At 48.3% G+C, this 15,849-nt stretch overlaps 1 protein-coding gene across 1 annotated transcript; it reads left to right on the forward strand.

The window, feature by feature from the left end:
• Positions 1–481: 481 nt before the first annotated feature.
• FAM186B (family with sequence similarity 186 member B) lies at positions 482–15,473 on the forward strand. The gene is made up of 8 exons (XM_058558320.1): positions 482–577; positions 1,668–1,893; positions 5,270–5,452; positions 7,609–9,283; positions 9,798–9,990; positions 11,482–11,660; positions 12,384–12,569; positions 15,323–15,473. Exons 1-8 carry the CDS (start codon positions 482–484, stop codon positions 15,471–15,473), a joined length of 2,889 nt encoding a protein of 962 aa, XP_058414303.1.
• Positions 15,474–15,849: the final 376 nt, after the last annotated feature.

A 15,849-nucleotide genomic window follows, 5' to 3' on the forward strand; every position in this document is an offset into this window, starting at 1 on the left:
TATATGCCAGAAACTCACTTTAGTAAGTGAAAGTGTTGATTGAGCCTTGATCCCTGGTGCAAATGCAAATATATTCCCATTAGTTATTGATGGGCTCTAATTAAAAAACAGTTCTCTTTTGCAAAAGAACTTTTTCTAATTACATTTTCCTATTTTTAGCCATTAATGTTTAGTTGCGAGTGTAACATTTAATGATTTTTAAAAAGCAACAGGTCGAGTTAATATATATTAGGTGACAGATAAAAAGCTAGATAACCAATCAGATAGATGACAGGGAGTCATTCTTCCAATCAAACTGATGATGTCACTGGAGAAAAGGTCAGTTGGAACTTGATGTCTGGCAGTTACAGAGAGCTGTGGCTAGGCAGAGGGTACCCAGGAGCTGCCCTGGAGCCCTTAACCCCAAAGCAGCCAACATCACGTGTCCAGGCCTGTGTACCAGAGACACAGGACATCTTCGTGACTGACAGAGTGATCCAAAATGGAAAAAGAGAAGTCCCCACAGTTGGTGACCCCTGAGTCGGTGAAAGCCATTATCTCGAGGATTGAGGCTGCGCAGCTAACTCGGGCTCAGGAGGTAACTTATGAGATGAGGAAGTCACCCTTCTGTTGGGGTTTGATGTAGAGGCTGGGAACTGATCCCAGATTTGGGCAAGATTCCAGATCTGGGACCTCAGGGTTCCTGGGATCCTCAGCAAACTGGGTTTGCAGACAGGTTAATGCAAAATATCCACCTCCTAGACTTGGCCTCTGCAGGGCAAGCTGAATCAAACCACTCCCCTGAGGCAGGGCAGGGCCCAGGAAAGGAACAGCCCACAGGAAGCCCCAGGATGGCCCTGAGACACATTGTGGTGGGTCCTCGCAGGGAGTCGGGGTCGGATTCGGGGTCTGTTCTCTGCAACCTGTCAGAGTCCCCCAAGCTAAACCCTACAAGCTCACAGAGAAATGGCCGAAGTCTGAATCACCCTGCACATGGGCCTCTGGTGCATTTTTTTATGGGAGCCTGTGATCCTGAGGTTTTGGGACCTCATTTTTCCAGTCTGTTGCACTTGGATCCTTGTGAGGAGAGATGTCCAGAAGTCCCCAGCAAATTCTGAAGAAACGTTTGCTGTAGATTTTTAGTATCTTCTCCCTTCCTAACCTGGTCTTAATAATTAAAATGACAGTAATAAGAGCTAACACTTGTTTTATGTGCCAGACACTGTCCTCAGTGCTTTACAAATATTAATTCATTTAATCTTTACAAAAACCCTGTGACATAGGTACTGAAACAATCCCCACTTTACAAATAAGAAAACTGAGGCCCGAAGAGCCAGCCCTAATGGCCTAGTGGTTAAGGTTTGGCGCACTCTGCTTTGGTGGCCCGGGTTCGGCTCCCAGGCGCAGAACCACGCCACTTGTCTGTCAGTAGCCATGCTGTGGCTCACATAGAAGAACTAGAAGGACCTATAACTAGAATATACAACTATGTACTGGGGTTTTGGGAAGAAAAGGGAAAAAAATATCTGTTTAAAAAATAAAATAAATACCTGTTTGAAAAAAAAAAAGAAAAGAAAACTGAAGCCCCGAGAGGTTAACTGACTTGTCTAAGATCACACTGCTAGGACGTGGCATCTGGCTCCAGAGCTCACGCCCCTAAACACTACAATCTGCTGCCTCCCACATAGGATATTTCTTGCCAGCTCTCGGACATCTTGGACAATGTCAACTGTGTCATCAATCGCTTCCAGGAAGAATTAGGATACGATTTAAAAGAAAAGGCAAAATCGCACCAGACGGAGCAAAAGGGCAAAAACAGATTCATCTTGCTAGAGAAAATTGCCTCCTTCTCCAAAGATGCTAAGACTAAAGAGAAGCACTTGTATGAGATTCTCCGCTGGCTGGGCAACTGGGGTGAGTCTGCAGGCTGGGTGCAGTCCTGAGGGCAGGTGCCTTCCCCCCATGACACTGGTCCCAGCTCACTCAGTCTCCTCCTTTTCCACCCTAGGTCAGCATTTGCCAGGAGGGGAGTGCAGGGTAGTGGGTGCAGGGGGAGCAAAAGACACATCCCAGTGCCTCTCCAGTGACACACTCTCCCACTCATGTCACAACACCTCCCCTCCCCTCCCCAGAGGGGCAAACATGTAATTGTCCAAAACGTAACAGATTGTGACATTAGCTGCATAAGTGATGAAGGCTACGTCACTAGCCTGTTAACGACATCTCATTTTTTAGCAAGACAGAAACTAAACTCAAACCCACACTAGGTATTTTATTTGATTTTTTAATTTTTCCAGCTTTATTGAGACACAGTTGACAAATAACATTGTGTAAATTTAAAGTGTACAATGTGATGATTTGATATATGTATATGTTGTGAAATGGTTATCACAATAAGGTTAGTTAACACATCCATCACCTCACATAGTTACCCTTTTCTGTGTATGGTGAGAACATGTCAGATCTACTCACAGCAAATTTCAAGTATACAATACAGTATTATTAACTATAGTCACCATCCTGTACATTAGATCCACAGAGCTTATTTATGTTATAATTGAAAGTTTGTACCCTTAGACCAACATCTCCCCATTTCCCCTACTTCCCAGCCCCTGGTAACCACCAATCTACTCTCTGTTTCCATGAGCTCACCTTTTTTAGATTCCACATGTAAGTGAGATGATACAGTATTTGTTTTTTGCTTTCTGACTTATTTCACTTAAGACCTCAAGGTCCATCCATGTTGTAGAAAATGGCAAGATTTCCTTCTTTGTTATGACTGAGTAATATTTTGTTGTATATAACACATTTTCATTATCTGTTGACTGATACTTAGGTTGTTTCCATGTCTTGGCTCTTGTGAGTTATGCTTCAGTGAATGTGGGTGTGCAGATATCTCTTGGAGATAGTGATTTTGCTTCCTTTCATATATACCCAGAAGTGCGATTGCTGGATCATATGGTAGTTCTATTTTTAATTTTTTGAGGAACCTCTATACTGTTTTCCAAAATGGTTGTACCAGTTTACATTCCCACCAACATTGCACAGGGGTTCCCTTTTTTCCACATCCTCATCAACACTTGTTATCTCTTGTCTTTTTCATAATAGCCATCCCAACAGGTATGAGGTGATATCTCATTGTGGTTTTGATTTGCATTTCCCTGATGATTAGTGATGTTGAGCACCTTTTCATATACCTGTTGGCTATTTGTATGTCTTCTTCAGAAAAATGTCTATTCAGGTCCTTGCCCATTTTCTAATCAGATTATTTGGTTTTTTCCTATTTACTTGTATGAGTTCTTTATATATTTTGGATACTAATCCCTTATCAGATCTACGGTTTGCAAATATTTTCTCCCATTCTGTAGGTTGCCTTTTCATTTTTTTGATCATTTCTTTTGCTGTGCAGAAACATTGTGGTTTGATGTTGTCCCACTTGTTTATTTTTGCTTTTTTTTTTTTTTGTGAGGAAGATCAGCCCTGAGCTAATGTCCATGCTAATCCTCCTCTTTTTGCTGAGGAAGACCAGCTCTGAGCTAACATCTATTGCCAATTTTCCCCAAAGGCCCAGTAGATAGTTGTATGTCATAGCTGCACATCCTTCTAGTTGCTGTATGTGGGATGTGGCCTCAGCATGGCCAGAGAAGCGGTGCGTCGGTGCGCGCCCGGGATCCGAACCCGGGCCGCCAGTAGCGGAGTGCGTGCACTTAACCGCTAAGCCATGAGGCCGGCCCTATTTTTGCTTTTGTTGACTTTGCTTTTAGTGTCATATCCAAAAAATCATTGCTAAGACCAATGTCAAGAAGCTTTTTCCTATGTTTTCTTCTATGAGTTTTATAGTTTCAGGTCTTACATTTAAGTCTTTAATCCATTTCAAGTTAATTTTTGTGAATGGTATAAGATAGGGGTCCAATTTCATTCTTTGCATGTGAATGTCCAGTTTTACCAACACCATTTATTGAAGAGACTATCTTTACCCATTGTGTATTCTTGGCTCCCTTGTCAGATATTAGATGACTGTAAATGCGTGGGTTTATTTCTGGGACCTTGATTCTGTTCCATCTGTCTATGTGTCTGTTTTTATGCCAATACCATACTTTTTTGATTACTATGAGTTTGTAACATAGTTTGGAGTCAGGAAGTGTGATGCTTCCAGCTTGTTCTTCTTTCTCAAGATTGCTTTGGTTATTTGGGGTCTTTTGTGGTCTATATGAATTTTAGTATTGTTTTTTCTATTTCAGTAAAAAATGCCATTGAGATTTTGACAGGGATTGCATTGAATCTATAGATGGCTTTGGGTAGTATGGACATTTAATTCTTCTAATCCATGAACATGGAGTATCTTTCTATTTATTTGTGTCTTCTTCAATTTTTGTCATCAGTATAGGGATCTTTCACCTCCCTGGTTAAATTTATTCCTAAGTATTGTATTGTTTCTGATGCTATTGTAAATGGGATTGTTTTCTTATTTCTTTTTTGTTAGTGTATAGAAATGCAAATGATTTTTGTATGTTGGTTTTGTATCCTGCAGCTTTACTGAATTTGTTTATTAGTTCTAACAGTTTTTTGGTGGAGCACACTAGCTACTTTATAGAGGAGCCCAAAGGTGATATTCCAAGTACTGAATGACCTTTACTGCATGGGCACTGGGCCAAACAGCACTGATTCCAGCTGTAAGCAACTGGTATAGCCAACTGGGTGTGGAACAGCTGCATACAGCCCTGGAATCAGATGCTACCCCCATTAAGATCAGAGTTATCTCATCATGAGACCTCAGTCTGCTGTGAGGTGTGGTAGATGCTGCAATGTTGGAGGAAGATAGTATAGGGATGTGCCTTTACCCCCTCACACTGCCCTGTCCCTGAGGAGCTCTCAGTTCAGTGGTCCTTCACCTGCCCCCAAGAACTAAGCAGGGCTGTTAACTCCAGTTAATTAATATAATTGTCCAGATATTAGACTAGGCAATGGGGATATAGCAATAACAAGGCAGACACATCCTGGCCTTATAGTACAATAATACTATTTAATGTCTATTGCATATTTGCTACATGGAAGGCCTCATGTTAACCATTTCATATGTGTTATCTCAATTAATCCTCACCCACTCCTTTAACAGGCAAGGATACTGAGGCTCAGGGGAATAAGTGATTTGCCCACCATCACCCAGCTAGTAAGAGGTGAAACCAATCCGACCTCAAAGCTTGCTGGTGTAACCCTTGTGCTATAGGGCTGCTTGGAGCTCCCCAGAGGACAGACTGTTCTCAGCCTGTACCTCCCACTCCCTCTCCAGGTGACAGCCTGACCTATGAGATGAGGAACAGGAAGAATGAGGAGGAAGAGGAAGCCCTGGATGAATGGATTGAGGTGATGGAGAAAGTGTTACCTCTCTCCCTCATCGCCACCAAAGGAGGCATTGAGTCTCTCATTTCCCTTTGCTCCACTCTCATTGAAGGACAAAAGAAAAGGGCACAAAGTAGGTTCCAGGAGCACCTAGGAGCGGGGCTGGGGGGGGTGGATGCCATCTCAGGGGAAGAAGTCACACTCCAGTGTCTACGGGAGTCTTCCCGACTCTCCTCTATAATAAAAGCTTTATCTGAGATGGATGGGAAGTAGTGAGAGGTTGTGGTGTTGAACTCAGGATGAGCCCTGGACAGTTCTGAGCTGTCCTTCAGGGCTGGAAGTAGGGGTGATGTGGAGACAGGCCCCAGTTGGTGATCCCTGGAGCTGTGGCCTCATGCAGGTCCTGGGGAAGAAAGCTAGAAGGCCAGAAAGGCTGGAGTTTGTAGCTAGAGCCCAAGGAACATCCTTTCCTTACTCCAAACCCAGCTGCAGAGTCAAGAAGTCTGGTGAGACTCAGCCAGAGGCCTTCCAGAACCTTCTCAATTATGGCTGCTCCAGAAGTGGTGAGTCAACAACATGGCTCAACCTTGAAATTTTACTCCTATCAGCACTAGAAGGGATCTGAGATTATCTAACTCCTACATTTTGTAGATGAGAACATTGGAAGCTCAGAGAAGAGAAGGGACCACAAAGAAAGCTTGTGGCCAAGCCAGGCCCCATACTTAGGCTTTCTGGCTTCTTAATCTTACTCAAGAACATGGGCTTCAGAGTCAGACAGACATGAGTTTGAATCCTATGTGCCAATTTCTGGCTGTGTGAGTTGGGGCAGGTAATTTCATCTCTCTGAACCTCACTTTCCTCATATACAAAATGAGGAGGACACTGCCCACTTGCAGGATTCCACTTGGTGTAAGGCACTTGGCAGCATGCTTAGAACATGCTCAGGGCTTAGTAACAGCTAACATTAGCATTTTACTGTTTATTCTCATGGCCAGGTTCCTTATCAGTTAAGTAAGGTCGATAGTTGGGGGAGGGAGGAAGTAGGGAAAGGTGGATGAGAAGGAGACAATCTCCCCTACAATCCTTACCATATTATTTCTTGAGATACAGTTATTTGTATACTTGACTTATTTCCTAGCCAGGTTATAAACTCTTAGAGGGCAAAGGCTGTGTCTTATTCATTTCTTTTTAGGGATTAGTTATTGAGCACTTGCTAGGTACCTGGTACTGTGCTTGGCACTAAACATGGATAACCTAGTTAAGTCCTATGAAGTAGATGCTATGATTATCCCCATTTTTCAGAAACAGAGGCACGGAGAAGTTAGGACACTTGCCCAAAGCAAGTGGTAAGGATGAGATTCAAGCCCAAGTTATCTGATTCCAGAATCCAAGCTCTGAACCACTAGGCCATATGGCCTCACTGACATTAGCTAGATGCTAGCTTGACTTCACTCTCATTTAATTTCCATATTTCCTTTACCCCCTCATCCAAAGTTAGTCAGTTTTTTTCCTTCCAGTGATGTTTGTTGAATAGGCAAAGGAGTGAATGCTCCAAGATAATGACCAGCAGCCCTAGACATAGGAGGTCCCAGGGGGTACAACTATGACCATGACTAGACCTGCGGAGCTGATGTCTATGAATGGGTTGGAATACAGAGTGCACAATCTGGGTTTATGTGCATTTTCTTGAGGAGAAGGTCCCCTGCTTTCATCAAAGTATCAAAGGAGGTCATGGCTCCCCAAATGGAAAAAGACATTAGTCATTAAAAAAAAAACCATGTGAAGAGTTGCAGGAATATGTGATAAATTTTCAACAAACACAGTCCACTGGTAACAGGAGAGGGAAATAAAGCTTCCCAGGTGATCTGGAGTCTAAGTGCCAGGTAGGCTTCCAGAGTTTGGATAGTTGGCAATAGGGAGCCAAACACAGATATTGAGGCTGGGAAGCAGCATGATTAGACAAATAACTCTACTCCAGGGAAACATGGAGGATCAGGAATACACTGAATTGAGTTGAACTGGACTGAATAGTTCCAGGCCCCTCTGGGCTCTGCAGCTGCTTTGGAGCTGGCAGACCCTGACAGGTAAGCTCAGGGCAAGCTCCAAGCCCAGCAGAGGGAGCTCTCTCCTGATAGCATCTCCCCTGGCCTCACATATAGCCCCAACTCCTGATTCTTGCCAAAGCCCTAAGAGGGTTGGATGGGAATTTGGCCAAGCAGGGTCTGGAGAATCAGTATAATCCTTGGGACCCATGGGAGCTTGTTGCCTTTTTCTCTCCACCTCTCCTAGTATCCAAATGCACCTTCTGGCAGGGCTGGCGGGAACAAAGTCCACAAAAATCTACATCCTACCCTCAGCCACTGAGGCCGGAGCAGATGCTCCAGGACAAGCACACTACCTGCACGAGAGTCTCCGAGGTGAAGTCCATGCTGCAGGAGCTCCTAGACTCTACTATATTCAACCAGGGGGAGGTCAGGGCCATCAGGTACATGTCCGCTGTGGTGGAGAACCTCAACAAGGCCTTGATACTCCAGCACAAGGAAAACAGGAGCCTGGAGACCAAATACAATTACCTGAAAATGGAGATGACCAAAGAACTCAGCAGCCAGAGGCTGTACTTCCAGAAATCCCTCCAAGTCCTCCAGAGCAAGAGGGATGCCCTACTAAAGCAGGTAGAAATTCTAGGGGGAAAGTACCATGACCTTCTCTTGATAAAGCATGCCTTAGAGTTCCAGCTGAAGAAGGTTCAGTCAGCTAAAGGTCAAGCAGAAGACCTGGCTAAGATCTTGGTTGACTCCCCGGGCCCCCCTGAGAGAGAGACCCTCCCAAAGAAAGAAACAGTTACAGAGGAAACCCAACAAGAACCCAAGAAGGAGGATCAGCTGTTCTCACCACTCTCCCCAAGTCCCATGGCCATGGCCTGGGACAGTGGTGCTAGGCCTTCAACATATCAGCCACTTTCCAGCATGACCATGCATTCAAGGATCGCAGATGTGTACAGTAGCATGGACACTGAAAGTCTTCAGCCTGTGTGGCCATCCTCAGTGTATCACAAGTTTCCTAAGAAATGGGAAAGACCGGTGGCAGAAAGCCCTGGCCACATAGTCAAAGACCAGAAGGACTTCTTCCAGGAAGCAGCCCAGGAGAAGGAAGGACTCCAAATTAAGTCCCATTTTGGGAAGCAGCTGTCCCCAGAGAGCTCCAGGAAGGAGGCCTTGGAGAGCAAGGTGGAGCAGTGGGAAGAGGAACTCAGCTGGGAGAGGCGGAGGCAGCAGTGGCTGGAGGAGGAGGAGATGTGGCTGCAGCGGCAGAAGAAGTGGGCCCTGCAGGAGCAGGAGCACCAGGAGAAGCTGCGGCAGTGGGAGATGGAGGAGGTGGCAAGGGAACAGCAGCAGAGATTGGGCCAGCCAGGAAAGGAGCACGGAAAACCATGGAGGGAGCCAGAGCAGCCAAGGGAGGACGTGGAGAGGATGATCTTCATGACCACCAGTGGATGGAGGGACTTGGAGAAGGCATCATTAGCACCTCCCCCAAGCCGGGCCCAGTCTGCTCGCCAAGGCAGGAGGCCACGCTTGCCCAGGTCTCCTGATACCCAGCAGCCCTCCCCCGGAAGCCAGAGGACCATGAGTTCGGCCAACTTTACCCAGAAACCACAGGCCCGCCGGGTTCCCACAAAGCCCAAGAAATCGGCCTCTTTTCCTGTCATGGGGACGTCCATCCAAAAGGTGACCCAGCCCCCTTTGCATATATCCCCGGTAACTCTTAAGGGGAAAACATACCACATGGATGTGGAGGCCCAGAAGAAGAATCTGCAGCTCCTGAGTGAGGAGGCTGAGCTGGGGCTGCCCCACTACCTGCGAAGCAAGGCGCTGGAGCTCACCACCACCACCATGGAGATGAACACACTCAGGCTGCAGTGCCTGTGCAATAAGTACATCCTCTACAGACGCTTCCAGAGCCTCCGGTAGGACCTCCCTGGCATCCGCCTAGCAACCCCCTACACTCACTGCTGTGTGTGGGCAGAGCCAAAACCCAATGGGAGAGAAGAAGCACAGGGCAAGGGGGGACGGGGAGAAACACCCCAGGCTTGGACAAGGTCTCTCTGAAGGAGGGGACTGGCAAAGGATGCCGGACCTCAGGGCCATGGGTAACCCTGAAGGTGTGGAAGGTCTGGCTCTTACAACTTGCTCTCCCTATAGTCGGCTTTTCCTCTAGCCCTGCTTCCTATTTCTCCCTCTCCTCCTACTGCCCTGTCCATAACCCACCTAATATACTCCCCCATTTGCCTCATTTTCTCTTCCTGTTTCCAGCCCAGCCTGAGGCTCCCACTTCTCTGCTCCCTGTTTTCCCCAGCTCTCACGGACCTCCGTTTCTCTTCTTGCTCCCAGGAATTATAAACACAGAATCATCTCTGGTTAACAGACTTGTGGGGAGGAGGAGGCCCCTTCACCCGCTAAATCACTTCCCTCTCTTCCCAGACAAGAAGTGATCAACCACATACAAGCCATGCAAGAAACTGGGGCTGCCTGCAAAGCCCAGAACCTCTACATCTTCCTGGAAAACATTGACCACCAGCACACCCTCAGGCTGCAGGCCTGGACGGACAAGCAGAAGGACGTGGAGGAGAAGCGCCGAGAGTGCCTGAGCAGCATGGTGACCATGTTCCCCAAGGTCGGCCTCCCGCCCTCATGGCGACCTTCTCGGGGGTCAACACAGCCAGTAGGGATGTGGGGTGACTGGGGGCCGGAGGAGCGGATGGGAAATAAGAGAGCAGGTTAAAGCCTCTGAACCAGGAGGTGAATGCAGGAGGCGGCCAGAGTGTGAGGAAGGGCAGATTTCCAATCTCCATATATGGGGAGAGCAAGAGAGAGAGGGACCCCCAAAAAGAGCTGTAGAAGAGACCCTTCTGGAGGGGGAGGTAGCTGAGCCCACAGTCCCAACTTTGCACTGAGGTTCTTCCTCCCTGAGGGTCTCTGCCCTGCTCCTCTCAGCTCTGGTTGCTCTCCAGGCTTGCTCCCAGCTGTCCTCTTCCCTCGTGCTGGGGACTCGCTGGAGTCAGCTGGAGACAGCTGGAGACAGCTCCCCTGCTTTCTAGACACCAGGTCTCCCTTGTTTTAGTGGAGCCCCTCCTCCAGTCACTCTCTGACAAAGGGCTCCTGGAAGATAAAGTCCTTAAGACCCTGGTTGTCTGAAAATGTCTACACAGTATCCACTCTCACTCTTCATTGACAGTTTGCCTGGATATGACAGTCTAAGTTAGAGTTCATTTTCCTTCACAATTTTGAAGGCACTGCTCATTGCCCTCTAGGTTTCAGTGTTGCTGTTGAGAGTCCAAAGTCATTCTGAGTCCCGATCCGTTGGGTTTGACCTATTTTTACTCTCTGAGGGCTGGCTTCAGCTTCTTCTGCTCTTCCCCTGCTACCAGGGCGGAGAGGCAGTGAGTGCTGACATGGTCCACAGGGGGCTATGACGGCTTGGGGGGATTGGAGAAACCACAGCAGTGACTCAGAACCTGCTGGGATCTCCCGTGGTGTTGGGCCAGGAGGTAACCCCCCCTGAGTCCTGAGCAGCAGTGGCCTGAGTCTGGAGGAAGCAGTGTGCTGAGGGACTTGGTGTAAGTGGGCATCAGGCAGTTGGAGGAGCCTTGGCCATGGAGGTATCTCCCAACTCAGTTTCCAGTCACCTTGTACTAGTCTTGATCATCTCCTGTAGATGTCTTGACTTACTAAATTGGTTTTGAGGTTGAGAAGAAAAGGGACCATATGATAATTCTTTGGATGTCTGTGAGGGTTCTCCCAGCTCCTTGCCCAGTGCCAGGGCTGGATGAAAAGATACCCAGAGCTCTCCAGGCCCCATGTCCCCAACCCTATGAGTGCTTCCAGGAGTCCCAGCTGCTCTGGCTTCCTTTTGTTTTTTTTCCTTCTTGTTTTGCCCATTGTCTAGATTCTCCAGAACAAAGGAGAAGACAGGAACTCACACAGCACATAAGAATTGAAGGAATTTCTAGGAAATTCAATACCCTGGAGTCCCAGGGGTCTCTAATTGGAGGGATTCCCTAGGCCTTACCCTCTCTGCTCAGCCCTGAGTCAGGCAATGCCTCCTCCCACCCTAGAGAGGGGATAAATTCCTGTCTCCCTGATGCCTCTCTGCTGGCTCCTCTAGCTCCAGCTGGAGTGGAATGTTCATCTGCACACCCCTGTGGTCACCTCTCCAAAGTCAAGGAAAAGCAAGCCACCCCCATCCTTACTCCGGCGCATCCACTCCAGTGGCCCCTCCTGCAAGCAGCCCCTGGAGCACTGTACGTCCAAGCACCCAGAATGTGTGTCCCTGCAGATAGCCTGGTAGGTGCAGCAAAGCCAAGGGGGCAGCCAGCTGGATGAGTGGGGAGGCAGGGAGCAGGGGTGGCCAGATTGGGGAGGCTGGCAGCTCAGTCAGGGCACAGACAGGCAAAGCTGGCCCCATGAGTTAAAAGGCACCTGTCTTCTCAGCCTCTCTGCCCAGCTCTGGCCACTAGCCCAGACCGGGGTGTGTGTATGGTGGTGAGTGGACTTCAGGGGCCAGCCTGACCAAGTATGTTTCAAACTATGCAACTGAAAAACTCTGAGGACCCACAACTGAGAACTTACAACCATTACTACCCTGAGCATTGATCCTGCACCTGCCATTAGTCCATCCATATAAACAAGCCTGAGCCTTCCCACTGTGTGACCCCTAGACTCAAAAAGAGACACTGTGAGCCTCTGGGCAGTCGAGAAGACCCACATCCATACCCACCCTACTGTGGCCTGTTCAGGGCTTCAGCCCCAGGGTATGTGCATAGAAAGACGGGGGCTATCCCTGGGAGCCTCCTCCAGCAGCTCCTCAGCCCAAGGAGCCCCAGGGAGGTGAGACTTAGAGTTAAGGGGAAGAGAGGTGACAAGGAGGGTGATGACAAATATTTGAGAAAGGAAGAAAACAAGGCCCAGTGTCTTGAGCCTTGTGGCCCTAGAGAGCTTGTTGCTTCTCAGTCTCCCTCTGTATCTAACTCTTTGTCTCTTTTTATCCTTTTGACCCCCACCCCCTAGCCAACAGGGGAACCAGATGGAAGCTGTCTGGAAGACTGATGTGGCCTCCTCCAGTCACCCAATAGAAAAGAAGATCCCTGCTAGCCTGCCCTGGGACGTGCCAGGGGGGTACCCGGATATTCCCCAGCTGTTGGCACTGGATGTGCGTTCCTCCTACCACAAAAGCTTGACATCCCTCAAGGCCCGGTAAGGTGCAAGCTGGATAGTTAATCTGGATTCAGGGAGACCTGCCCACCAAGGGCAGGAGCCAGAGCACACACTGTCCCTGTCCAACAGCCCAAGAGATCTTTTTCCAGACATTAATACCAACCTCATTTTTTGTACCACATCAGACAGAGAGATGCTTACCTGCCTCACTGGCCATCAGCTTGGGTCCTCATGCCAACACCACTCTAGATCTCTCAAAGGACTTTACATAGTGTCTCAGCAGATCACTACAGAAGTCTTCCCTCCCCATTTGTTTCCTGGGCTGCACATGAATTGCTCAAGAGGCGTATCCCGCCCTAGGCCTAGGGGTTGTTCTCTAGGAGAGCCAGGTGCAGGATGGAGAGATGAAGGAGACCAAGAATCTCATGATAAACCTGAGACTGGGCCTGGGCCTGTCTTTGGCATTTCATTTCTTTACTGCCTTCAAGAACTGTCCCTGGGAAGAGCAACTGAGGGGAGGGAGGCAGGACTCACTGGGCCAACAGGAGGCTTTTCTGGTTAGGAAGGTTCAACTTTCCTTTGCCTCTCTTGGCTTGAAGATGTCACTATTGAAGACACAAGGCTCTTCCAAGGAGCATTTCTAGATTACCAATCCCAGATGTCTCTTGTGGCCCTGGCCTTGCCCCAACTAAAGATCTCTGACAGGGAGAGGGCACTGATGCCTGCCAGTCTAGACCTAACCAGAACTAAGAGCTGTAAGACGCTGGTGCTGCCACCATCCTCCAGACAGGGACTTAGGTAAGGCAGAGTGGCACGGCAGCATCAAAGAAGGCCGGTCCTTGGCTATGCGTCTGCTCTGAAGTACGCCTGAGAGTCTCAGCTGGACATCAGCATGATAGCCCACCTAGTACACAGATATCTGGTTTTCAATTTCTGGAGAGTTTCCAAGGAGTGTGTGTGTGTGTGTGTGTGTGTGTATGTATTGTTGCCGTTGTTCTTGATCTGGAAATAGCAAACAGAATTAATTGAGAATAACTAAAACAACAGTGTGGCAGAACTCAATAACCTGGAAGTCAACTGGGGCCCTGCCCCACTGAGATTTGGCTAAACTTGCTCAAGGTCCTCATTGAGTGGTGTCTCAAGGGGGGACACGCCCCTATAGTGCTGTCTCTCCGAGCTGCTTCTCCTCTCTCTCTGCATCCCTGTCAGTGCCTGGGCTCTGCTCGGCATCTGTTAGAATCTGAGGCCCCAACCCCTGTGTTCTTTGCACACATAAATACGTGCACATAAACCAAGTATACACACTGCATTTGACCCCGAGCATTTCATAATGTTAGTAACTTTCTGAAAATTTAACAAGGTGATGGGGAAAAGGACTCACAGTGAACATCCCAAACAGCAGCCTCCTTCCTTCCCCTCTCTCTTTGGTATAACATGCAAAATTCAGAAACTCCTTCCATCTCATGCAGAGCTGTTCCACCCACTCCCCGGCCTCCCCGGGGATCTCAGCTTTAGGCTTAAGCACTTATCAAAATATTGTTCCTGGCAAAGACAGCTTTCCCTTTCCAGGGGAATTTAGGTGAATACAAGTTTCTTCCCCTGTTCCCAACTCTACACAAGTTTATTCAGTTTATTTCTCTACCAGGTGTAGAGGCAAAGTCCTGCTTCTTCTGCCTTCTTTTTCCGCATCCCAAGGTGGCACCGTCTACCTGTGTGTCAGGCTGGGCCTCAACGTTTCATTGTGGGGGCTCCCTGTGTTCTTGGGATCCTGTTATTGTGGCATGAGGATCTGCCACTCTTTAACGAAAGTTGTCTGCTGCTGCCCAGGCTACTGCTGCCTTGAGGGTTGGTGCTCGTGCTGCTTTCCTTGTGAGTGCTCTGTGTGTGTGCCCCTCTGCTTCCACTCCCCGAAGTGCACCTTCTCTTTGGCCACCTGCCCCTGGCCTACCATGAATCCTCACGTCCACCTGCCATGTGGTTCCAGGTCACTCACCTCTTTGTGGTCCTGCCAACCTCACCAGCTCCCCTGGCCATGCTGTCCCATTCACAGTACCATCTAGTTTCATAACTAGGACCAACCTCACACCAACTGCCCCATTCTCCTGGTCTGCCTGGCATCGACAGCCTGTGTCATCTACAGGCCCGCTGGGGTGTCCTCTCATTTTCCCTCTGTGGTTTGGGACACTAGGAAGACCATGTCCCTCAAAACCTAGCTGGCCCCCTTCTTCAAGATCTTTTTCTGCTTTGCCTTACAAGCATCAAGATCCCTGGGCTCTCTGTCTGACAGGTAAGACAGCTGCATGTCTGCACACACCAAACGCTGCCTGCAGCTGGAGAAGAATCCTAACCTTGACTCTAACTGCCCTGCTCTCCCTTGCTCAAGGCCTGTTCCTGCACAGCTAAAGTACACAGTGGTTCACACAGACATCCAACATGCTGCAGACAGAGGAGAAGGCTTATAACTTGGTTTCTGGGAAGGAGATTAGATGGGGGTGGAGAGGAAGAAACATAGATGGGTAGGAAGGAGCATGGAAGAGTAGGGGAGGGGAGAGAAAGTACTCTGTGAAGTGAGAAGAGAGGCAGATTCACAAGAAGAGAAGCAGAGGAAGCAGAGCCCCTGGGATATGGCAGAAATGTTGTGTTAAGCCATTCCACATCTGGGTCAAGTCTGGGCCCAGCCCTGGACTGGTCTCCCAGAGACGACCAGGGAAGAAGCTCTTGGGTGGGTTGGGCGGGCACTCACATCCTTGTCTCAGCTGCTCCCCCACCTGTAACTGTATTAACTCTTTCAGTGACTCAGCGACCCAAAGAAAGGCATGCCAGGAACCCCGAGATGAGTCAGCTGAGCTTGTTCGTAAAAAGTCAAATGAGTCTGTCCCTGGAACCCTAAAATGCCAGAGGATTGAGACAATCCCAGTCCCCACTCCATCCCTTAGCGAGTGATTCTCAGACTTCAGGGTGACTACATATCACATGGAAACTTGTTCCAAATGCAGGTTCTCAGCTGGTGTTTTTAAACACACACTCTGGGAATTGCTAAGTAGTCACAGAACTCTGAGAAACGCCACTTTCCTCTTTCAGTGCTCAAACTGTACATTTTTAATAAAATAGAGGCGTGTTTATTTTTAAAATTTTCTGTCTCATTGCTGAAACCCACACTTCCCCAACTCATTTTTGGAACCAGGTCCATGAACACCTGGCCACTTACCTGGACACCAATCAGAAAGGATTCCCCAAGTGTTATCTCTGCCCTTTGGGAGCCAACAAGCCAAGACGGCCATGATAAGTGCCTGGCACACAGTAGGCATCAGTAACTCTT

The sequence above is a fragment of the Diceros bicornis genome, chromosome 17 (genome assembly GCF_020826845.1).
Source record: "Diceros bicornis minor isolate mBicDic1 chromosome 17, mDicBic1.mat.cur, whole genome shotgun sequence".
Classification (NCBI taxonomy): Eukaryota; Metazoa; Chordata; class Mammalia; order Perissodactyla; family Rhinocerotidae; genus Diceros; species Diceros bicornis.